General features: G+C 39.2%; 2 protein-coding genes and 1 long non-coding RNA gene across 5 annotated transcripts in view; 2 read left to right on the top strand and 1 right to left on the bottom strand.

The window, feature by feature from the left end:
* The window catches only part of LOC110954585 (lamin A), a 46,651-nt gene extending 43,981 nt beyond the window's left edge, over nucleotides 1-2,670 (top strand). For all 3 annotated transcript variants that reach the window (XM_022199176.2, XM_022199174.2, XM_022199175.2), the window contains exons 12-13: nucleotides 24-176; nucleotides 856-2,670. In XM_022199176.2, the coding sequence (XP_022054868.1) occupies nucleotides 24-176; nucleotides 856-891 (189 nt within the window). In that variant the 3' untranslated portion in view covers nucleotides 892-2,670. The remainder of the gene's footprint in view (nucleotides 1-23; nucleotides 177-855) is intronic.
* Nucleotides 2,671-2,701: 31 nt separating this feature from the next.
* Nucleotides 2,702-24,369, bottom strand: part of pear1 (platelet endothelial aggregation receptor 1) — a 69,504-nt gene continuing 47,836 nt past the window's right edge. Inside the window, exons 7-23 of the mRNA XM_022199173.2 lie at nucleotides 23,610-23,712; nucleotides 23,235-23,371; nucleotides 21,341-21,553; nucleotides 18,632-18,806; nucleotides 18,349-18,469; nucleotides 18,065-18,228; nucleotides 16,502-16,604; nucleotides 14,418-14,570; nucleotides 14,204-14,335; nucleotides 13,980-14,111; nucleotides 12,850-12,972; nucleotides 11,562-11,780; nucleotides 9,897-10,006; nucleotides 9,624-9,750; nucleotides 8,952-9,014; nucleotides 8,338-8,535; nucleotides 2,702-6,346 (exon numbers count right to left, since the gene is read on the bottom strand). Coding sequence (XP_022054865.2) covers nucleotides 6,048-6,346; nucleotides 8,338-8,535; nucleotides 8,952-9,014; nucleotides 9,624-9,750; nucleotides 9,897-10,006; nucleotides 11,562-11,780; nucleotides 12,850-12,972; nucleotides 13,980-14,111; nucleotides 14,204-14,335; nucleotides 14,418-14,570; nucleotides 16,502-16,604; nucleotides 18,065-18,228; nucleotides 18,349-18,469; nucleotides 18,632-18,806; nucleotides 21,341-21,553; nucleotides 23,235-23,371; nucleotides 23,610-23,712 — 2,572 coding nt within the window. The 3' untranslated portion in view covers nucleotides 2,702-6,047. The remainder of the gene's footprint in view (nucleotides 6,347-8,337; nucleotides 8,536-8,951; nucleotides 9,015-9,623; nucleotides 9,751-9,896; nucleotides 10,007-11,561; nucleotides 11,781-12,849; nucleotides 12,973-13,979; nucleotides 14,112-14,203; nucleotides 14,336-14,417; nucleotides 14,571-16,501; nucleotides 16,605-18,064; nucleotides 18,229-18,348; nucleotides 18,470-18,631; nucleotides 18,807-21,340; nucleotides 21,554-23,234; nucleotides 23,372-23,609; nucleotides 23,713-24,369) is intronic.
* Nucleotides 11,773-17,890, top strand: LOC110954584 (uncharacterized). The gene is made up of 4 exons (XR_007945478.1): nucleotides 11,773-11,888; nucleotides 12,888-13,007; nucleotides 14,429-14,587; nucleotides 16,365-17,890. It is a non-coding gene; the product is annotated as an uncharacterized LOC110954584 (long non-coding RNA).

The following is a 24,369-nucleotide window of genomic DNA, read 5'->3' as shown; positions in this document are numbered from 1 at the left end:
GTGTTGTGTGTCGCCCCCTGCAGGGAGCTCACAGCACCAGCGGCGTAGAGAACGAGTACAACCTGCGCAGCCGCACGGTGATCTGCGACCACTGCGGGCAGCCGGAGCGCGCCGGTGGTTTACCTGAAGGCCTCATGGGACATTGCTCCTTCATGGGCACCAACGAACCCAGAAAGGTGCTTCACATGTACAGCATCACAACTGCAATCTACAGCATTATTAACAGCTTTATATTAGGGTGAAACAAATATCATAGTGTGATTTTATTGCTGATTGAAATTGAGAGTATTTTAGAATCGACAGCGAAGAGTTTCACAACAGTTTCCTGCATCACAGATGTTCCAGATGTGTTGTACTTCCGTAGTGTAGATTGTTAGAGGATTTGAAACAGACTTTGAGCACAAGATGTCTGCAGTTAATTTAATTACCAGCCAAAAAAAAGGTCAACATCTGATCCAAGAACACAGATACTTCCTCTAATTGTATGACAAACACTCGTGCTGTAAATGTTTGAATCACACAACATGATGTACGGAGAAGCATTTAAAGCTAAAGAAACACCCAATAACTAAAAACATTGGTAATTCATCCACAAAACACAATTTGTAGAGATTTCAATTTTAAACCTCGATAAAGACAGAAACACGTAAAATATACACATTGATACAGTATGATTTTTTTTTCTGGATGTGGAAATATGTAACATGCAGGTTTTGTAGATATCATTTCAGATTTTCTTTGGCTCACTACAGCTCTAGATTTTGCTGAGCTACACAGTAAACAGCATACCCACCTTTGTTCACTGTAAAAGATGAAAGTTGTGTTTCATGCTGCTTCCTCTTGTCTCCTCCTCAGGGCCGTATGAAGCCGGAGAACTGCTCCATCATGTAAAAACCAAAAAGCACCTCTTCACCCGAACCCACCTCCTCCTGTCTCCCACACAGGAGAAACACTTTTCTACCACCGATACTTTTTTATACGACAGTGTCTTGTTTTGTATTCAATGTGTAGGTTAGATTTGCTTCCAGGTTTTGGCAGAGGGCCCAGGATTTTCATATTCAGCTTTCGTATATCCGACTTGTGTTATTGCATGCGCGCTGATGCTCGTACTGTACGCCGCTCTGCTTGCGCTCTCTCACAAACACATTGACCAGCGCTCGTGCTTTAACCGAGCCGGGGTTTCACATTTAATGGCCTGGCTGTCAACACTCAACACGCACACCTAGTGAACCCTGTCAGGAACACAGCCATACAGGCGAGAGCAGAGGAGGAATCCTGCAGGGCTCGATAATCAGACGCTTCTCCTCACAAGTAGGGTTTACAATTAGAATAGAAAGAGGAACAGTATTTACATTCTGCGGCAAAGTGTCCAAAGAAAACCCAAAGAATGAAATCTCAGGTTTTTTTCTTACCGTAGCCTTAAACTTCTTGTTTTGTGGGATTTCAATGCTGCTGTCAGGCAGCTATGACACACTCAGAGAAAATAATTATTTAGATGAATATATTCGCAGCTCGACCCAGAGTCATGTATTTGGTTATCTTTTCGAGAATATATGCAAATGGAATTATTGTGTGCTGGATAATCATAATTAACGAAGTGCTTCTTTATAGAATTTGTTTTGTAGCTGAGGATGTATCAGGAATATGTTTTTGCTGATAAATATGATGCATATATGGATGTTGAATTTGCAGGTTTTCTCATCTAATTCCTCTAATTCAAGACTATTCTAATAGAGACGCGTTATCGCTACAATAAGGAAAACAGCTTTTTACGGGTTAAATTTACAAATGTGCCTTCAGAGGACCGAGAAAGCATCACATGCCTCAAATCGCCGTCCTTTGACTTGTGTTGCTCCTAGAAACTGGTCATAAAGGCTTCTGTCTTTCTTTCCGCTCAGCTTTTCTGCCTTTATTTTGGGGTCTAAGCAGGACTATGGGGTTTGTACGACTTTGTGATTTCGGCTTCACGCGCTGCTTTTATGGAGGGCCTCACCAGCTATGCACAGCCGGTAGATTTGTACTGTAGTCTGGCAGCTTCAGTCATTTATACTCCAGTGAAACGCATATCAAAGCATTTACTGAAATACTTGATAGCTGTTGTGTGTTTTTTTTTAATTTTATTGTTTGTTTCTGTTATACCTAATATATGGCATTCTGGCCAAATTAGATTGGATGTTTTTGTCTTGAGCAGTTTTGACATGATGATCCCAAAGTGCCTTTAAAAGTCAGTGACAATCAGGAGAGAAGTGGCCTCTATTTGGCCTCTGTGACACTGATTTATCTAATATCTTCATTGCAATATGTGCAATATATGCACAACTGAATCCTCCCACTCAGAACAGACGGTTACAGGGTGTGTGCGGGGTGTTTCAGATGCCTTTCTGACTTATTATAAACTATACCATGCTGCAGAAAATGCTCACAAACTCCTGCTAAAACTACAGATATGCAGACTGTTTAAGGCCTTTGTATACTCCTAAGCCATCTCTGTTTTTAGTCTTGGTAGAGGTCTCATGAAGCATTTGAAGGATGTCATCCAAAGCTGTAAAAAAAATATATTTTTTTTTGGTCAAATTATATTATTCACATTATGAAACAAGCCATGCATTGATTTAATGTACTAGTTCTTTTTCTAAAATAATGCTGAGTAAAACATATTTTTTCCAATGATTGCTTGTTGTAATTATTTACAGATGAAGGATGAAAAGGTGCAGACATTTTTATTTACATTATATACACGTTTCCACGGTTACATTCAAAAATATATGGACATATGTTAAAAAAAAAGCAAAAAAGCACTTAAAGCACAATGTACATTCAGTCTGGTTTCTGTTATCTAATTGGCAGGTTCAACAGCTTCACTGGTTGATTTTTTTTTTTTTTAACCAAACATTTCTTACAGCATTTCTAAAATTATGTAAAGCAAACACTCAACTTTGGTTTTCTCCTCCCAGACTTTTCGCAGCAAATGAAACTGACTGATACTTTACAAAATTACCTATCAGCCAATTAAAAACTCAGTTTAGCCACATTACAAAAAACATCTGTTAATGGAAACGGTGTCTGACTTACCCAAAAGGCATTCAATGGTTTCAATTAGAACTGGTGAATCAAGGCGGAGGAAAAAAACTGGAAGGTATGACTGCATGTGTATAAAAACGCTGTGTAAAAACACATGGAATGTGAATAATAGGCACAAAAAATCAGGCAATATGAGTCACAATTTGAATGGGAATGCTAGTATTTCCATTTTCCCCTCATTGAAACAAAGTATGATTGTTGCTGCATGTTCCCCTATGTTTAAATTGGTAAGTCAGGGCATTTCTGTAGCACCGTAACTGCTTCATTTATAACAGTATGTGATACATTTTACCTTCATCAAAGAAAACTGCACCTTCTGCAACTGGAATATTGCACTGAGTATTTCAGTAATAATGTGACGTTTGAATCTCTGTCAGAACTGTAGACACATCAGACTATATAAAGATCCTGTTGTCCAAAAGTGAAGTCAAATTATGATAGAAATGGACGCTACCATCTTGTACCAACCGGAGTCCTGCAAGTGTTGCAGGAGCACGTGGAGCAGTGTGTCACTACACAAGGAGACTGGTCCCAACAGAGATGGTGTCCAAATTTAAGTAAGGACACAGACTTTTTGATAACACTTCATAATTGAACTAGTTGGCATTTGGCTTGGAGTGCTCAAAGTGGCAAAAAAAAAAAAAAAAGTGGACATTTCAGAAACTCATGAGCCGGTTACTCAAATCTACAAATGTTGTTTTGAGCAGTATGACGCAGGAACTGTATTGTTCCTACTTGAATACATCCACCAGCAGCTCAAAGCCAACGCTTACTGCATGTTTATCATTTCTTAGATAATAATGGTTTGTAATTGCAAGCTTTCCCTCATAGACTGGTGATGCCAAAGCATCAACACCAGGGGCAGAAAAATTTTAAAAAGGCAGTTCCTCAAATGACCACTTGAGGCTGATTCCAAAAGTTAGTCCACCCCCATAAACCTCCATGTAAAAATGACTAATTTTACAGCAAAATTAAACATGTTTAGAGCTCTGTTAAAAAATAAAAGTTTTGGTGTCTGTAGCTATTTTCCTCATTCATGACAAGTATACAGGTGGTGAATGTTTTTATAACTCACCTGTTTAAACTGTTTTAAGGGTTAATGTTGGGCATGGTTTCAGGCACGGTGGCTCTGAATTCCAGCTCAGTGAACCAAAAATACCAAGATGTCTGACTATATCCAGTTGCATTTTGCAGTTTGGCCAGCCAGCATGCTATTCTGGCCATTCTGAGCCACAGTCCTCTGTGCAGATACATCATAATGAGTATAAATAATACTGAGCAGCGGAGAGTGCACTGATAGATAACAGCACATTTTGCACTACAGTCTACAATGGATATATGAGCAAGACAGTCAAAGATTAAGGCGCAAGATTATGACGAAGTAGTATATCTCAAAATAAAATAGAAAGGATGCCTTTTGGATTGTTTGGTTCGATGGTGGGCAGGTACGACTGTGCAGACTCTATTTAGAAACGACGTTACCAGCACATTTCTCAGATAATTTGTCTTGTTTTCTGCTCATTATCTTTATATCCAGTCTGTAGCTGACAGATTTTCTTTACAGGACTGTTGGAGATAAAGTAATAATTCTGAGAATAATGCTAGCTGATTGGCCAGGGATGTCAGGCAGGTCACACCTTTGCCTTGCTGCAAAATTCATCTGTCTGACACATAAAGGTGCATTATGGGTAATGTAGGCACCAGTGTTAACCCTCATGTTGTCCTGGGGGTCAATTTCACGATTTTAAAGCTTGAAAATGTGGGAAAAATAAAGAAAGTGTCTACATTTTTAACATTTTTGGGAAATTTTCGAACATGTTTTGGTGGGAAAAAAGTTTTACTGATATATATATATATATATATATATATATAAAATCACTACAGATTTGGGTGATTTTTTTTTAAATAAAACTTTTAAGGAATTATTGGAATTTTCTTCCTTAAGGTTTTGCAAATTTTCAGAAATTTGGGGAATTTTTTGCTGAATTTTTGGATTTTTTTTCAGACAAGGAAACAATATTTCTTGGTAAATGAGGACGACAGGAGGGTTAAGGAAGATGACACCTTTCTTTCTCACTAGAGTTGTGACGCCAGATTAGTGGAGCTCCCTGTGATGTGAAAATTCAGTTTTACATGTTTTGGGTGAAGTGGCCCTTAAAATATCACACAAAGTTTTTAAAAAGCTGTAGGACGCTGTGCTGACATTCATAACGCTGCTTTGATTTGGCTTGTTGATGGCTTATTCACAGCAGGGTCAGTGTTTGTACTCACGCTGACCCGTGTACATCTATTAATATGCAAACGTAAATTATCTTCAGTCCCATAAACCCCTTAACAACATGTTCATCTGAAAGTAGGGCTGTCCTTCTACATTATTGTGAGGCTAACAATATATTTATTTCTATATTTACAAAGTTTCTTCTGACAGCGGCAACAAGTTGCGTTTCTTTAAGTAAATAAGGAAGATGTTTCATTCCCTAAATGCCACATTTGGAAACAACAAAGGCATGAATTATTGTAAAATGCTGCACATTTTAGCTTCAGATGTTTACAAAAAAACAGACTTAAAGGCACTTTTTGCACTATGTAAGACATAAAATGCACCAAGGGATACAATGTTACGTTCTCTAGCAGCTAATCACAGGGACGTCCAGCTGTGATCAGTTCATCCAAAGCTGCCTGGTAAGAAATAGATTTGAAAATGTCATTTACCTGAATTTGAAATGCAAAATTAAACAAAATAATTCCTGCATTACTCATCGCTGGTGATGAGGACAGAAGAAAATTTGAATTCTGACAAAAAGGGCCCTTTAAACAGCAATACCAGCTGATCAAAGTCACTGCTTGTGAAGTCTTCTGGTGTGTTTTTCCCATGGGAGGGGGAAGCAGCTGAAGCCCTGCAGCCTGCTGGCTCCTCTGTCTGGATGGCAGGTCTGCCACGGTGAAGGAAGTACCACTTTAGGCCCTCAGGGGGGCAGTGTCGAGTTAAAAGGAGGGCGTCCACAGTAAACACCAGTTTGGACACCTCGCCGCTGCTCTGCAGGTGGTCTGCAGCTCCTGCTGTCAGAGAGGAGTCTTTCTTCATCACCTCCGAAGCGAAGAGGAGGGTAAAGTCTGCTGTGACTGTCACTGAGGAGCTCTCCTGGGGGAGGGGGGCGGCGGACCGGCGGCAGGTCGTAGTGTCCTGGGATGTGGCTGTTGACGGGGAGGTCGTAGTGGCTCTGGGGGTCGTCGTGGGGAGCGTGGCCGAGGGAACTCTGACGCTCTGGGAGGAAAAACAACAGCAGGATCCATCTTTACTGCCTGATGTTATTTTAATCATTTCAATCAGGTTCACAGACCTGCAATATGTGCAGGCCCACAGTGGTCCCTCCAAACTAACATCAGCTGTAGTTTAAGCAGCTTATTCTCCACTTGTCTGCACTAAAACCAAGGTTTTGTGGTGTTTAGCAGTCAGACAATCTCCAAACACTAAATTCTTAACAAGCTGCTACAAACCACGCAGGCTCACGGAAAACATCACATTTAACTCCAGCATCAATACTTCAGTGCAGTTCGTCTGCTGGAGCTCATGTTGCTTTCTGCACTTTTAATTAAACAGGCGAAGCCGATTCAGTAATGAAACACAGTCTAGTTTGTCCCAACAGTAAATAACAACCACTGATGGAAGAAGGCGCCGATTTCCTCCAATCTAAGGTTTAATTAAAATAAATAGACTGATATCAGGCGGATATTTCCTTTATTGACTAATCTAACCTCCAATAACTCTACTTTAACAGTTTATTAGTGCACTGATGTGTTCCTGGTGTCTATATTATAATCAGTACGAGAGTCACTGTGTTCCGTTTCTCATTTGGCTTTCATTTTCTACAATATTCTGCTGTGCAAAACAAACAACCCGACAAAAGTGTGGAACTAAAACAATGAATCTTCTTATTGATATTACTAGTTGAAGTCCTTCTTCTAAACTAATGATTTGACAGTGTACTGGACAGATTTAGACTTTGATGCAACAGCATTTTACTCTTTTCTGATGTTTTTTAGGTAAAATCATTCATCAACAAAGGAATGAGCAGATCAATCCATTTCATTCATTTTAGCTCTGCAGCTGTGCAATCATTTACACCACCGATTTCAAGGTTTTTTATTTTGCTGAAACTCAGTTTTCAACCTCCAGTACAGAGCTTCTCTCTGCCCCTTTTTGTGTATGCAGGCTCTGATGTATTCACTGTTTGTTGAACTGTAATCTTTCCTCTGAAGTTTCTCTTTTATCTGCAGCATCACACACTTTTCATGGATGCTTCCACAGTTTTTCCTTTACATTTCCTTCCTGCTGAGGCCTCCTCTGTCACCTGAGTTGCTCCTCTTTTCATCCGTACTGCGAAATACAGAGATTTACCTGGAGCTGTAGGTTTCCCCACTGTTGGGTTTGAAAGGCAAAAAAAAAAAAAAAATCAACAAAAATCCACCATTTATCAGAACCAGACAGTGAGAAAACAGAAAGCACTGTACAATTTTCAACTTTTGGACGGTCTGTGAACTAATCTTGTGTTACAGTTTTGTGGGAAAATGAACCAAATCGAAGCTTAAAATCCGATTTAATCAGAATCAATTTAATCTACAGCTGTTTTTTTTAAATGTTCACTCTAGCCATGTTCTGTAAAAAACTAAAAATTCTGCACTCCTCAGCACAACCAAAAAGTCTGACTTTGAGATAAAAGTTGAGGAACTTTTTGGCTGAACTGCAGGCTGTGCTTACATGGAAAAGCTATCAAACGCAAGTAATCCAAACTTAAATCGCAAAATATCTTTACCCTGTAGAGCCATTATTTATCCTTATAGTGGTGTGCACGTGTTGATTCCAGCTTTTCGTGCATTTCTGTAAATAAATAATCAAAGAAATTCAACTTTGCTCTTTTCTTCCTGTTATTTCTGCCATTTAAACTGTGTCATTCTGCACAGAGGACATTTCTGAGTTCTCCCTCCTTCTAGTCATGGTTGTGTTGTGTCCATAGAGGAGCAGGAGAAAAATGAGGCCACAGTGAGGAAAAACGTGAAAGGAGCAAAAAAAAAAAAAAAAAAAAAAAAAAAACACACAGAAAATGCTGCTGGGTTCAGACAGAGTTATTCAGAATTATGTGAACTCCTGCATTTTAACATTTGGCTCTACTCTGGCAAATTATCAAACATTCTATTAACATTTTTGGTTGAGGAAAAGTAAAACCCTTGCTATGGGAGGTCGGGGGTGCTGCTCACCTCTGCGTAAGGTGCCGGTGTTGAACGGCGGCGGTGAGCTGATCTCGGTGTACGCTCGCTCTCTGGGCACGGCCGACTTCATCTCCATGTAGCTGCTCTCTGGGGGGCAGAAGGGCAGGCCGGGCAGGTCTTTGATGGTGGCGTAAGGGTTCTCGCTGTTCAGAGAGCTGCTGCTCACCGCCACCGAGTCCTTCAGCTCTGCCCGAAGAAGTTAAAACCCGTGTAAGTTGAAGCTTTTTTTCCTGAGCATTTTAAAGATTTCTTCCTTCATTTTCATGGATTGAGGTTAAATTCGATTAGTGAACAATGTTTACAGTAACAGCTATGTGGAACTTTGTGTTTATTCAACTGAAACCTCAGATAAGATGCCAGTTTTGGGTTCGTGTGGCCAAGTTGTACCAGTGCACAGCACATTAACATGTTGGCCAACAGGAGTAGAGATTTGGATGTTTGGGTTTAAAACAATACTAGGTTACAGTTTGCAGATACATAACAAAGCCTAAAATTTTACTTTTTGGACATTTATGCAGCCAGTACTCAAGTATAAGAATAATTTCATCTCCCTGCTCTTCAACAGTGGGCAGCAGAACAAGACAATTAGAAAAAACGGCTACCTTTGTTGTAATATTTTCCAAGGCTGGCGCTGTAGCTGTAGCTCCTATCGATGCCAAACGCTCCTGTAAACAACAAAAGAGAAATGTGCCGTCTTTATTTTCACTCACAGCGAGCTAATCAGAAGCAGATAAGTTGCTTTGGAAACATGCAGAATCAACACCAGGTGAGTGATATCTGCTGGCAACGCAACTCCATCTTGTTGTGGAGTCCTTGTGTTTATAGCCTCATATCAGAGGTGCACTGCCCACGAGTTAACGCTCGATAAACTTTGCTGCAGACTTCATAAAAAGAGAAATTTTGAAGCTTTGTTCTCAGAAAGAGCTGAATTACTCCACATTTGCACCACGAAGAATGTTCGGCTTTGAATGTTGTTATTAATACAAGTAGTTTAGCCCTGAAGCTGATGATAGCTGGTATTTTATGTGGGTTTTCAGTGTTTTCTTTCAAGCTATTCAGATTATTCCGAGGTGATTCGCAGAGTGAGAAAGTCCACTGAGGTGTGCCATCAGCAGCCAGTTCCACTGATCACTTTACTGCTGCTGTGGTCAGGAGGTCAGGAAACCAACGCTTTACTTTTATTAGCCTGTAAACATTAATTCACTCATTTCATTCCACTCCACAGCTGCACGTGTTTCCTCTGCACGGATCCGAAGTAAAGTCAGTGAACGTACCGGAGTCTTTGCGGGGCTCGTGGTGCTTCCAGTCTGCAGGCAGCGTGGCGTTGGTCTCCACTCCGAACAGACCTCGACGCTCCCGCTCGGCGTTCTTGACGCTGCAGAACAGCTGGTTGTTGGTGTTCTGTATGACAGGAAAGTGGGAAAAAAAAAACACCTAATGAAGCACTACAGACTGTTTTTACACTTATTGTATGATTTCACAGCCCTGAACAAACAGCCAGCTGTTGCTGTGCTGCACGTCAGCCCAGCCCGTCAGACGGCATTCACCTTGATGGTGCGGTCGTGGTTGTTGGGGAGGTGCGGCAGCGGAGGCCTGTTCTGGCTCAGCGTGTGGTAGCTGGGGTTGGAGTAGTAGTGGTGGTAACTGTGAGGAACATCTGCAGGCCCAAAACAAACACATGGCATCACGTCTGCTGCTGTTAAATTAGCTCAAGGTCAATAAAACGCGTCTCATTACAAAAACAACAACAGTGAGACACGACTGAAACCACGCTGAGCACAAAGACAACTAAAAAGACATTCAGATACGATGATGCTTTCATTTTAAAACTGTTATCTAACATTTAAAGATGTTCATGCTGTCATATTTTACTCTTTATCGACAGTTAAAGCGGTTTAAATTAATAACTATGAAATTATCGCACAATATTTGCGCAGTCCCACTTGTTATATCATCTAATTTCTCATTAATATATTAAATAAATACTCATGAAATGAATATTTGAGCTCTCTAGTGTCTCTAAAGTCTAGTTTTGAAGTAGAACAAAATGCCTCATAAAGCTGTAGGAACACCAACATTTGATAACATGGCAGTTTTAAAATCTCAACCTCCTGAATGTAGATGCCTTTAATTGATGCATTTGTTCTAAATATAGCATATTTTGGCATTTAAAGCCAGCTGGAATTACATTTTTCACAAGTTTTTTGCACTCAAAAGTGATGTCAGTGCAGTTTTTTTAATCATCAAAGGAAAAAAACTATTTTGAAAGAATGTCACAAGTCCTCAGTGGTGGAAAGTAACTAAGTACATTAACTCAAATAGTATAACTTAGGGATATTTTGAAGTTGTGCTACTTTTCTGCCACTTTCCTCTCGTTGCACTTTCTGCTTCACTTCATTTATCTGACAGCTTTTTAAAGACCAAGATTTAATACGGTGGATAATAAAACAGGCTTTTAAAATACAACACAGAGGTTTCCAATCTTTGTGTTTTCTTCCAAAAATCAGCGAGTAGTCTGGCTCACGTTTCACTATGAGCTCCATCAAATAGTTACTTTTCCCTTTAAACTTCTCACATGGTTTCAATTCAGTAAAATGATCCAAAAAAAAAATGAAGATTAAAGAAAAACTAAAAACAGATTTGTGGATCAGACTGCGTTTTGTTTTCTTTCATGTGTCAGATTTATCTGCTGTGTCTGTACATAAAACTGGATATAAAGTGGTTCAAACCTGCAGCAGCTCTGATAGTAACAAGCTGCTGACACACCGAAGCTTCACTGGTAATAATCTAATAAAATATCAGTCAGAGGGACCAAACCAAGACTTCCACTGCAACACTTGAACTACATTTTGCTGCTGAGTGCTTTTATTATTCATGGAAGACTCTTACTTGTAATGGAGTATTTTCATTTTGCTGTATTTTATGTAACTAATGGCTTCTTCCCTCACTTCAAATCCTGCTTTTCACCTCAGTGCCTGTAGGAGGCGTCTTGCTCTCGGCTCAGCTCTGGCAGGAAGTGAACAAACTCCAGCTGTAGCTTGAAGCCACAGAAACACAGTGCGCTGCCAGTTGTGGTGTTAACAGGTAAAATGAAGAGTAAAACAGCATCAAAACTGAGCAGCAGTGCAGCTTAACGTGCTGCAGCAGTGGTACATGTGAGGGTCTGTGTGATGCTTTTCCAACCTGACTGTCTCATCTGAAACCCACTGTACCTGGCACGGCGTATTCAGAGTTGACTGTGCGGCTGGTGGAGAAGGAGACGGTGGGCGTGTTGTTCTGTTTGTCCTTCTGCCGGCGGCGATAGAGCAGCAGCAGAGCCAGCAGCAGGACCACCAGGATGACCAGCACCACGATGCCGCTGATGGCCCCCCACGACTCCCTCTCCCCGGGAGGAAGAGGAACCATGACGCTCCCCGCCTGCTCCGCGGAGTCTGACAAGAAGGAGGTGGAAAGAGAAGTCAAGAACAGCAACCAGAGCAGCTCTGATGCACACTGAGGCAGGTTTTTATCATGAAAAAGCCCGATTTTAATCACAGCAGGTAAATATACACTGTAAAAACAGTCCTGTTCAAAAATGTAACAACCTGACAGCAGGAGCGCCAGAAAAAAAAGTGTAGAATAGAGTAACAGAAAATGGAGAAAACTATCTGTAATGTTCACACCAAAAAAATCTGTATTTTCAATTGTGTAAATAATCCCGTTTTTCTGTGATTCTACTAGTTATGATCAAGTTAACAAAACAGAGAAAATCCAACAGTTATTTACATTTAATTGAGTTAAATTTTCATTCTTAAGTTTTACTGACATAAATACAGTAAAATTCTAATCATTTTTCAGTCGAGCATTGTAAAGGAAAATATTTTGGGGGCGTGGTTAATATGGACATCATTTACATTTATTTTTTGTGCTACCTGTTTTACAGTTAATGTGTAAATTAAAACTTTTCTATGATCTGTTGGTTTGCAAAATTGAGCTAAAACTGTAAAATAGGAATTGAAAATGTAAAATTTCAACATTTTTTAATTCTGAAAATACATTACTTGTCATATAACAAAATGACAAATGTCTAAAGTAATGACGCTAATGATCATGCTGATTAAAATACAGTAAAAATAGTTTTAAAAGAACAAATTTGCATTTGTAAAAATGCATATTTTTGATGTGATCTTATCTTTAGTTTTGGCCTGTTTTTTATGGTTAACATGTAAATGATAACAGTTTTTCAAACTAGATATGTGTAATTTAACAAAACAGGGAACATCTGTAAAATAACAGTTAAAAAACACAATAAACACAATAAAAGAAATAGTGTAATTTTACTGCCAAACCTTCTAAAAGAACTATTTTCTATTTGCATCAATGCAGACTTTTGATGTGAACCATATTTACAGTTTTAATCTGTTTTTTTAATGATTGACATGAAAATTACTCCTATTACTACTAAGAGAGATTGCAATGAAAGTCAGTGAAGTCAGTGTTGTTGCTCCCTTATTTATGTACCTTGCTTGCAGTCGTCTCCTCCACTTTCACACAAACAGTCTCCAGTAAATCGGTCACAAAGGGCGTTGGCTGGACAGGAGCAGGTCTGAGCACAGAACGGACCAAAGCGTCCTGGACCGCAGGCTGGAAAACACAACGTATAAATCACATCTGTGCAGGTAAATATTAAAGAGCTCATATTCTGCTTTTTGTGTTTCTCCCTGTCCTTCAGTGTGTTATAAAGCTGCTTTTTGTGCATGTAAAAGATCTAGATCTAGATTTTTGATATGGACATTGTTACATATATTATTACAGTTTTGAGCAATTTTTTGTTTGTTTATAAAAACAAAACATGCAAATTAATATTTTTTCCTGTGGTTTTACTGTTATTATCTGTTGTTTGGCGAAACAGGGAAAATTAGTAAAAGTTCATAAAGAACAGCAATAAAATGATGACATGTTTGCAATTTTAAATACAGTAAAAACGTCAAATTTTACAGTCAAATCTTAGAAAAAAATGTCCATTTTATAAAGAAGAGATTATATTATATATACTTTTGGCCTGTTTTTTGTTTGTTGTTTGTTTGTTTTACAGTTAACCTGCATATCAGTATTTTTTTTTCTGGGATTTCAGTAGTTATTATCTGTAATTTAACAGAAAAAATATGTAAAAACAATAGTAACAAATTTGATTTTCAATCTCGTAATAAGACTTTTTTTCAAACATTGTAATACAACAAAATGTATAAATATTTACAGTTTGAAAGTAAATTGGAGTCATTTTTTATTTCATTCAGAGTGTGGTAACGCGTAAACAGTACTGTATTCTATATCTGCATCAGCTATCATGATAAGAATTGGCACAATAATATGAGAAACCTGATTTTCTCTGCAGTTAGGTTGGAAAAAATACTTACATTTGTAGACAATTTGCCAAAACTAGTTGGAAAATATTAGCATATTCAATATTTGCAAAGATAGAACTATCCTATTGTAAATGAAAATTGGAAATTTTCTGTTTTTTTGCAACTTTTACTATAAAGCGTATTAGAAATTAATGAAGTGAGAATATTATGAACACATCTACTGATCATGCACATAATTGTCAGTTGCAGCTCATATTTGGAGCAAATCAACATGAAATCCCTCACGTATGGAGCAGTCGGTCGCCGTCCAGCCGGCCAAACATTCACAGTGACCGTCCCGGTGGTTGCATGTGGAATTGTTGGCACATTTTACACACACTTCAGAGCACTGTTTGCCGTAGTAGCCAGCAGGACAAACTGCAGACACACAGAGAAACCCGTCAAATCAGCTGCAAGAGCTTCGCTTCTGCACGTCAAATAGAAGCTCAGAGACAACCACTGATGAGAACCTTGGTCACAGTTGGGTCCGGTGTATCCGGGCAGGCAGTCACACTCTCCTGTCACATGGTGGCAGCGGTATGACTGACTGCAGGAGGCGCAGGACGAGCTGCACTGGTCGCCGTACATACCCGCTCTGCATTCTGGGAAGGGACAGAATCGCCAGTATTACACACTAAACCCATCTGTGGTTTTGAAGAGTTGCTTTCTCAGCTGCTCACTCACTGTTCTGACAGGTGACTCCCCAGAAACCTGGACGACAAACACAAGCTCCAGTTTCCCTCAGACACGTGTCGCTGTTGGGGCAATGCTTGAAGCAGGTCTGGTTACAGTGGCGCCCCCACAGGCCGTCCGAACACGGCTCGCTGCAGCGCGGACCTGGACCCAAAGAAGCAGTAAGTAAACCTTTACTGGTGAATCTTTACTGCCTGCATTCAGAAATTTACTACAGTTACAGTAAAAAAAAAAAAAAAAAAGCAGCAGAATGCGTTAAATTATCAAAAGCAAAAGTAGCCAAAACCTAAAACTTCTTCAACCTTTATTTACACTTAAAGTACCCTGAGGAGGGCTCCTGTAAAACATAGCTGAGGAACAAAAAATATGATGCTAAAAGTCCAAATTAGTAAAAGAATAAAGCATAAATAATAATTTGAGCTATTAAAATTTTCAAATATATGACTCAAACAACTGTGAAACAAGATGTAACAAAAAAAAATCTAAAAATATGTCCAGCTTTACATTGCTCTGCGGGTAAAACTGGGCTTCCCAAGTTCAGAAAAAGTAAAATCAGAACCTGCAAGGAAATCCAATTATCTAACCCTATCATCTGAGTGTGTTGGTTAAAGGCCTGCATTAAACAAAACGGTAATTAAATACTGGGTAAAAAACACTAAGAGCATTGTAAATAAATAAAACCCAGAGTCCAATACGAATTAGAGAAACACAGATGATCAGGAAATGGATGGAAAGAAAGAGATAATGGGATATTTTTATGGTGTAAAAATGTTGCAAAAATATTTGGTAAATTAGTGATCTTGGACAAACCACAAAGGAGAGTTTTTATTACCATCATTACTTTGAGCTACAACAACTTTATTAGGCTGCACTAGACTGCAAATAAAAGAAAAATGGAATCACAGAGTCTTAAGCCAATCTTTAAACCTGCACTATTACTATCAGCCAGCAGGGGGCGACTCCTCTGGTTGGACAATGAAGTCAGATTGTAAAGAAGTCCATAAAAAAATGATCCTCCTTCTCAATTGATTTGTTACCTCAATAAATATTTTCCTACTGAGTTTATGGTCTCAGTTGCTCTTTTCAAGGCTTCCTCAATACATTATGGTGTTCATTTATTAAATTATGGTCCCATTCAAAGGAATAAAGATGAAAAATGTTTTGAGTCAGGGATGGAAAAATTCCAGACTTTTCCAAAAATCAGTCCACAAACCAACAGCTAATGTCTCAGTGGCTACTTCCATCCTTTATGTCCAGTATTGTTCATCAAACTTCATTAAAATCTTTGTGGAGTCAGATATTTTCTTGTTTTCAATGATGTCAAGAGCACAAGGGGAACAAAAAGGACAATAATTCTACATTCAGTAGTGGAGAGGTTTATAGTCATGGTTTTAAATGAACCTACAGGTTCAGTTGAATGTCATTTCATTGCTTGAGTAAGTTGAGTCATGACTAAAAACATTACGTTTGGTGACGTTTTGTTGTTAAGGGCCTTAGAAATGAAAAGAAACCAACATCTGTCACCTGTTACTACTTGACATGACCAGGCAGCTTTTAAATAACCGTAGACGATGTTTCGATGATCAAATACAGGCAGGAAGATGGTCTCAACATGAGGGAAACTATCTCCACAAATATCCAACGTTTGTGTCAATATGAAATTTAAATGCATCTTTTTGATACGACCACGTATCAAGATGAGAACTATGCGAAATAATTCACTAAGAACCCAAAACGTGAACTTCATGGTGGTGCTTGAGGCAAAATAAGGGGACCACAGAGGTGTGTAGGATTTATCCACTGGGCATCATGAGTGTCTGTGCGAGTCATTCAATAGCTGTTAGGATGTTTTAGTGTGTGTGTTGAGTGCTGGTAGAAAAATGGTAGACGGTAATGTTAACAGGCAAAACAACACAACCTCACAGGTGGTTCTTTCAGTCACAGCGCGGTGCAGCGAGAATAAAAGCGAAGGAGGATGCTTTAAAACCTGTGGCTCCCTCAGTCCTGCTGGACCAGACTTATCTGTGATACCCAAGCCAAGCTGGCAGCGACAGCAGCAGGACGTCATCACTTACCCCACCAGCCTGGCAGACAGCGACACTCCCCGGTGGCAGCTTGGCAGCCGTCGGCATGAACACAGTCGCACCTCTTCAGGCAGCCAGGCCCAAACGTGCCCATCTGCACAGTGAACAAGAGCCAACGAGCAAAGAATCGTCAGGGGAATCTCTTCAGTGCTCGGCCAGCTCGGTCAGAGTCTGACAAAATACTACACTGGCAGCGTGTTGCTGTGTGGACAGCCTGGTGTGTTGGCGTGGACGAGGACAAGAGGGCGACGGATCCAAAACGCAGATTAAAACATACAGAGTTTGAGGTGACGGAAGAGAAGCTGCAGTCAGAGCTGACGTCCTGTAAATTTATCACATCGTGATTTGTGTTGTAGCTTCACATTTCATTTGTCTCCTCAACTTGATATGAAACAAAAACAACAATAGTGCATTTGTCTAATCTTCTAAAGATAGTGATGTTTGTATTTACTTCTTTTACAAGGTGACATCTGTTTCCATGCAGTGCAGTGGCTGCAGTCCAGCAGTTAAAGTGAGAGCAGATTAACACATAAAACGGCTATTTTGCATTATGTTTATCATATTTTACACTGTAAATTTATATGTAGCATATTATATCCAATCTATATATAGTTTCCTGCTTACATTCATGTGTAATATTGTATTTCCAGGTGCAATATTTCATTTCCCTGTGCAATGTTTTAATATAAGTGCAAAATTGTATTTTCACTTGCAATATTTTATTTAAATAGGAAATATTTCAATATATGTGCAACATTCTATTTATATGTGCAATGTTTACTTATAATGTGCAATATTTCATTTCCATGTAGAAAATAAAATTTTCATGTGAATGCTACATTTTATTTAAATATGTAATATTTCAGTATATGTAGAATGTTTTCATGATATTGTTTTCAAATTCATGTGCAATATTTTAATTTCAGATGGAATATTTCATTCTAATGTGCAATATTTCATTTAATTGTTTCATAATATAGTAATATTTCAATGTCTGTGCAATATTTCACTTTCCATAATATACGTAAATGTTACAGCTTTTTTATTAGACACTGCATTCATTCTCATGTTCTGTTTTTTTGTCTCACTAACATTTGGCACAAGAATTTCCTTCAAGATTAATAAAGTTTTTGTCGTATTTTGCCTTATCTTGTATATTCTCAAGCATCTTGAGCACAAAAATTGCCCAGTCAAGAGCTAATTTGACCTTTTATTTATTGTATGGACTGACACTTTTTGTTGTTGTTGTTGTTTTGTTCCATACACTAAACTACACTCACAGTGATGTAAGGAATGTAACAGATTTTTGTTAAGATCCCTGTTGGAGATTATTGTATCATCCAAAACAGTCATAAAGCATCACTAAAAGCATTGTGTGTACAGAGTGATGTGTGTAAAATAAGATTATGGTATCATAAGTTTTTTCCATCTGCATTCAATGTTGCAGGAGAAAAATGTCCTGGATTGAAAAAACTGCTGCGCAAAGATCTGACACAGCACCACAAAGCACTCTTGACTGTTTATCGTCTGGTCTGTGGTGGATCTTCGACTCACCGGGCATGGTTGGTCGCAGTGCGCCCCCTGCCAGCCGGCCGTGCAGCTGCAGGATCCATCTGCAGGGTTGCATTTTGCCCCGTTGGAGCAGTGGCAGGTGGCGTTGCACCCTGGGCCCCAGGTTCCCTCGGAGCAGGGGGTGGAGCAGTCGAGGCCTCGCCAGCCTGCACACACAAAGCACAGAGAGCCTGAATTTCACCAGTTTCCTCCAGTGATGCTTCCACTAGTCTAAGCTGCTCAGTTTGTGATCTTCTTTAAATGCTCCTCGAACTGAATTTTTTTACCTTCTTTGCAGAAACAGGTCCCGTCGACCGGTGAGCAGTCGACAAAGTTCTTACAGGAGCACTCCAGGGAGCAGTTCTTTCCATAGGTGCCACTTTTACAGGGATTCTCACAGTGAACGCCCTGCAGGCAAAAACAACAAACCCCAGATTCCACAGGTTAGGTGACATATTCAGTGCAGAAAATGTGGAACATAATCAAACCTGAGAGGTGCTACAGGAATTTTATAAGCCTGCTTTCTTTAATTTAGCCACTGATTGAGAGCTGAATCGATCTGCTGCTCACCGTGAAGCCTGGAGCGCACTGGCATCGCCCGGTGGCACTGTCGCACACGCCTCCGTTCACACAAAGGCAAGGCTCCAGACAGCCGTGACCGTAGAAACCGTGAGCGCAGGTCTCATTGCAGTAAAGCCCCGCCCACCCCGGCTGGCACGTGCACTCTCCTTTCATTGGGTGGCAGCTGGACAACAGAATTAGACATTAATATGAAGGAAGCACTGAGAGGAAATTATTTCCTACAGGTAAAATATAAAATATGAGCTTCCAAAGCCACCATTTCTATGCTGGAAAATGTAATTAGATCCATATATGTTCCATTATATAATGATTTGTCATCTGTAATCTTAATTTCCTCTATAAATTAATGCAGAAAAGGCCTGATTTAGTGCACAACGATTCACCAAAAAGCAGGAAATTAAGTTTTTGAAGCTAAAAATCATTTTAGGAAGAACTTCTAGACCTTCAAATTATATTCCAATCCCAATACTAAAATAAAACTTACATCCATGTGCCAGCGTACATGTACTTTATGTGTCCTTGTCTTATTTCAAGGCATGCATATTCACAAAAAATGTGTTTTTTTTATCTAATTTGTTCACAAGACAATTTGCTGAGCTCATAGTATTTTTTTATCCATAACTGATAGAATTTTGTATTGTCTATTTTTATTGTCTATTTATTTTTTAACTATTTATTTTATTGTTGACTTTATTAATTATTTCTGCATTTTTTAACTGTTACTGCTACTACTAATATTCTCAGCCTTGTTTTTATTCTTTTATACTCTATTTTCTTTTATTACACTTGCTCTTTTATTTATTTGGATGTGGTATTTTTTATATTTTATCTGGTGTTGTATCAATTCATTTTAAAAACCTTTCCCTATGTTTTGCTATAATTTTTTAAAATGCTTTTTCCCCCTTGGTCTTTCATTCTTCTCTTTAGGCTGACCTGCCTGAGTATACTTTTATTTTTGGGGGCTGTCTGTGCAGCACTTGGTAAATTTTGTTTTTAAAGGATGACATATAAAAAAAGTTATTATTATTAGTAGTATTAGTATTTTTCAAACTCAAGGGTGAGTTTAACTATTCTGTCAGACTAGGTTGAAATTAGGTCACCAAACTCTTAGCCAATAGAAAGTGTCAGTCAGCCACGCCCACACAGCACTGAGGAGTCTGGTCAGGTAAAGACACCTGTGTGTGTGTCTGTGTGCGGCTTCAGTTCAGTAAAACAACACTTGGTGAGCTTACTTGAACTGCAATTAACTGTAAAGAACTTCCAGAATCCAGTTTAGTGAGCTAACCTTTGCAGGTATCATGATTGCATGAAAAAATCTGTTAAAAAGAGCAAGATTTTCACTCTTTTCCAGCTAGCTAAAGTTGAGGCCTCTGTGAAGTAGGACAACCAGCCAGATAGAGAAGCTTGTTCTTTATGGACTCAAGTAGCAGTGAGGACACAGCATGAGGACTTCAAAACTACTGTACTTGGACAAGAATAAAAAGGTGAGCATCATGCTTTATTGCAGGTATGGAAGGTATTTTTGTGCACTCACATTGAAACTAATGCTGGCCAGAAATGCAGTGTTTTTTCATCATCATTGTGCCGAGAAGTTGTAAAGCAGCGAACTGCAGGTTTCACAATGGGGACGACAACCGCTGCAGCTCAGGAGAACATTTAATGTGTGAAAAATGTTTAGTAGCAGGTTTAGTGCTGCCTTGAATTAAGCTTCATGAACCAAACTTTATTTTACCTGCATACCTGATGATTTATGGTGATATTTGGCCAACAGCTTTTGCCTTTATATTTGTCAAATCATAATTATGACTGTTGTAACTGATTTAAATTAAATTTACATTCAGTTCCAACTGCAGTTGCGAGTAGCCTGCTTTTGAGCGATTGAGAGAGGACAGTTTAAAAATCCAAGCATGAAGTGGTGAATTATTTTCCATAACTTATCTTCTTTTTAAACTAGCCATCTAAAATACACACTTGGATTTTTATTTCATTTATGCAAATTAGTGCACAAGGAGTAAGACAATCTCTCATCTACAAATGTAAACATAAAATTTAATACACATGTTCATACACATAATAATTGTCTTAAATAACTGGTGAAGTTTTGTTTTAATTTATTTGAGCTAAAATAGTATTTTTCAATAATTTATGGAAGTCTACAACATATCTTTAAAGGACCCATATGGAAAACATCCATCTTCTTGTTTTTTAGCCTGAAAAACTAAAACCGTGCAGACATATGACATTTGGATTAGCTTGCTGTTTTAAAATACACAATATGGGACCTTTAATGGCCAGTTTTCCTCCAATCTGAGCAGAAGTTTCCACTTCAGCAGCCCTTCCATACACTAAACTCTTCACTTCTACAGTTTCCTAATGTCTGGAGAACATGATTTGTAATCCGCTGCATCTCTGTAGCACCGCCATGTTTCATTTGTAATAGTCTGTTGTGACACATTTATCGAGAAACTGCCGCCCCTGTGATTTGGATATTGCACTAGACCATATTTCAATATTTTTTTGATTAATTGTTCAGCCCTTGGTAATACTTGCCAATGTCTTTGGTGAGCTTCTAAGCAGTGGATGAGCTGACATCAGTATGTGAGTCTCTTTGGTTCTTCTCAGAGGATTAGCACCCAAACCAGGATTAAACCTTCCTCCTACTGCCCAAACCTCATTGTCTTCTTCTTCTCTGCTCACCTGAGTGTGTGTTTGTCCTGGCAGAGACATGTGCGTTCACAGTGCATGCCGTATTTTCCGGGTGAACACATGCGATCCCTGCAGTGTGGCCCGCTGAAGCCCGGCTCACACAGGCAGCCTCCGTCGATGTTGTAGCAGCGAGCGCCGTTAGCACAGTCGCACACACCTTTACAGTCCTGACCATAAGTTCCTGCAGCACACTCTTCATTACACCTGCAGGGAGCAACGCAAAGTTGCAAAGAAGCTACACAAAGAGGACAAATCTGTTGTTGATCTCGCATGAAGTAAAGAAACAAACCCAAACTTCTGTTCTGTGTTGCGGTTGAGTACTGTCTGTCTCTGATGTTTGTTAAGTTGGCAGATTTTAATGGAAAAACAACACAAATCACAAAAAACAGGCTGTCATAGTCAATGGAAACTGATGATAGAGCCAAAACATAGATGATGGATTCAACTAAACTTTCAGGGTCAGTCCATGACGATCCTATGTCGCTGCACCGTGTCTGAGTTTACTTATTTGTTTTAATAAGCATTAGATTTACTGTGACCTGTGTAGAATTACCCCCAATTTGGCCATTTTGTCTCATCATTCTTGCCACACATCAAGTCCTATTGCTGTTAGAGGTTTCAAAAGTTGGTGAAATGTTGCCCAAAGAGCATATTTTTGGTTGGAAATATGGATACATATTTAACACGCTTAAAAAAAACTTTCTGCGGTCTTAGTCCCACTCAGTTTTGAAAACCTTCACTTTGATTGTACTTCCAATAGCCAATAATTATTCCCTATGATCAGTTAGCACAATTTTAAGTCATTTTTGAACATCCGTATCATATTTTGGATAAATTTTGAGTCATTGTGAAGACAGTTCAAGTCAAAATGGCAAAAAGAAAAACAAGCTATGTCTTGTCATACTTGCCACGTATCATATTGAAGGGGTTTGAAGCAGAGTGGTCTAACCCACAAAAAACCTGAGCTGAGCTTTATATAATTTCTGTAATATTTTATGGTTTAGATTTTAGTGGCAAGTGGTCTAACCAACAACGCAAATACAGCGTTATAGTGGTGCTTTGAATGTTAGACCATTCTTGAAAACACAAAACTTTGAAGCCATTTTTCTCAAAATCAACAGAAAGTGGGTTAGACCACTCTGCCTCCAAACCCTTCAATTCTCCTGTTACAGACCTCAAAAGTTAGTGAAATGTTGGCCAAAGGTCAGAATTTTGAGCCATTTTTAACAATTTATGTTATTCTGGACATTTTTTAAATTAATTTTGGACACATTTGAAGTAATTTTAGATAATTTTGTGTAATTTAGACCATTAAGTTTTAAAACGCCAAAAAAACTGAAAGGCTGGCTTGCCTAACTTGCCATATATCAATTTCGACCAATGATCAGCCTCAAAAGTTAATGAAATGTTGATCAAAGATTGTAATTTTAGTCAGAAATATGGATACATCCATCTAAATATACATTTTCTGGAGCCACAATACCACCCTTCTTTGAAAATGTTGCACTTTTAACACTCGACTAATAACGTGACCTCTCCTGGAGCCATTCATTCACTTGGATCTGCTGGAGACAGCACCTCACCAAATTCCATGGCTGCAGCAGTTTTGTTTCTGCAGATATTGAACCTTGACAATGGTTTCACAGCTAAGATGTTTTTTGAAAGTGAAAATCAAACAATTCCCAGCTTAAATATTCATCAGAATTAAGTTTTGGGTCGCAAAAATGAACAGAGATGGTGGAGCAACAGGTTTCCTGTATTGAGTTTGTTTTACTTCTTCATTTGCAGTTCTGGCAAAACCATCATGCAAGAAAAAAGGCAAATAAATATAGAGGCAGGTAATATACGTTTTCCCATAAACAAAGGTGCACTTTGGCATGCGTACCTGTTCCCAGTGAAACCTTTAGCACACTTGCACTGTCCGGTTTCAGGGTCACATTTTCCCCTGTTGTGGCAGACGCACTCCTCAGCACAGTTGGGCCCGAACCTTCCCTCTGGGCATCGCTCTGTGCAGACTGCACCCTGCAGAGCATCATGGGAAAATCATTAGAGGCCAAAGACTAAAAGTAGAATTGCACAAACTGAAAGGAGACGTTTCCAATTTCTGCAGTCGCTCAGACGATAATTTGCTACTCCAGAGATGACAGGCTGCCTTCAAAATGAGTTTGGAAATGACTGTTACAAAAAAATGAGATCTGGGGCCAGTGTAAAGTCAGACAACCTCAAGGGATAGCAGAAAAGCTTCGACTTGAAAACGTACCATCCAGCCGGGGGGGCAGGCGCAGATCCCTTTGCCCCTACAGATGCCACCATTCTGACAGGGGCACCTCGCCTGGCACTTCCTCGAACAGGCCTTTTCACAGCTGTAGGAGAGAAACGGAGGAGATGGTTTAATGACTACTTACTGAAATTACTCAAAAACACTCCATGTGTCCCGGGACATTCCTGAGGAGTTAGGTAAATGTTTTGTGCACAAAAAGAAGTGTTTTCATGAATTCAGTTACTGAAGTTTCAGGACAAATCTTGAGGTATTGAGGTCACTACAAAAAAGGAAACTCAAACGGATATTATGCTGTCTAAAAGAAGCAGAAATCCAACGGTAGCTTTCTCAACACTACAAAACGCAGCTTTGTGGGAATCATTAGCACAGTTGGAACGTGTCTTTGACCAATCACATCAGAGATGACTTGGCCTGAACTACCTGCTGCACATTCAGAGCAGGAATATTAGATTTTTTAAAACACCCTAGAGGTGAAATAACATGAACAAATACACACAATTAATCATGGAGATTTACCCCATAATCACCGATGCCAAGCCCTGATTTCTTTTATGTGGCTCGACGTGGAGTGTTGTGCTTTCACATTGGCAGCGCGAGACTTTCCACTGATGTGGTGAAGAGTTTTCATTGCTTACTCATCCTCAGGGGCAACTAAAAAACAGGGTGTAACGGATGAGTCACGGAGCGCAGAGAGCATCATCGGGGTCTCTTCACCGACTTCAAATTAAGTCGTGGAAAT

The sequence above is a fragment of the Acanthochromis polyacanthus genome, chromosome 12, assembly GCF_021347895.1.
Source record: "Acanthochromis polyacanthus isolate Apoly-LR-REF ecotype Palm Island chromosome 12, KAUST_Apoly_ChrSc, whole genome shotgun sequence".
In the NCBI taxonomy this organism is placed as follows: Eukaryota; Metazoa; Chordata; class Actinopteri; family Pomacentridae; genus Acanthochromis; species Acanthochromis polyacanthus.
The sequence above is the reverse complement of the archived record's forward strand: the minus strand, read 5'-3'. Positions and strand labels throughout refer to the sequence as shown.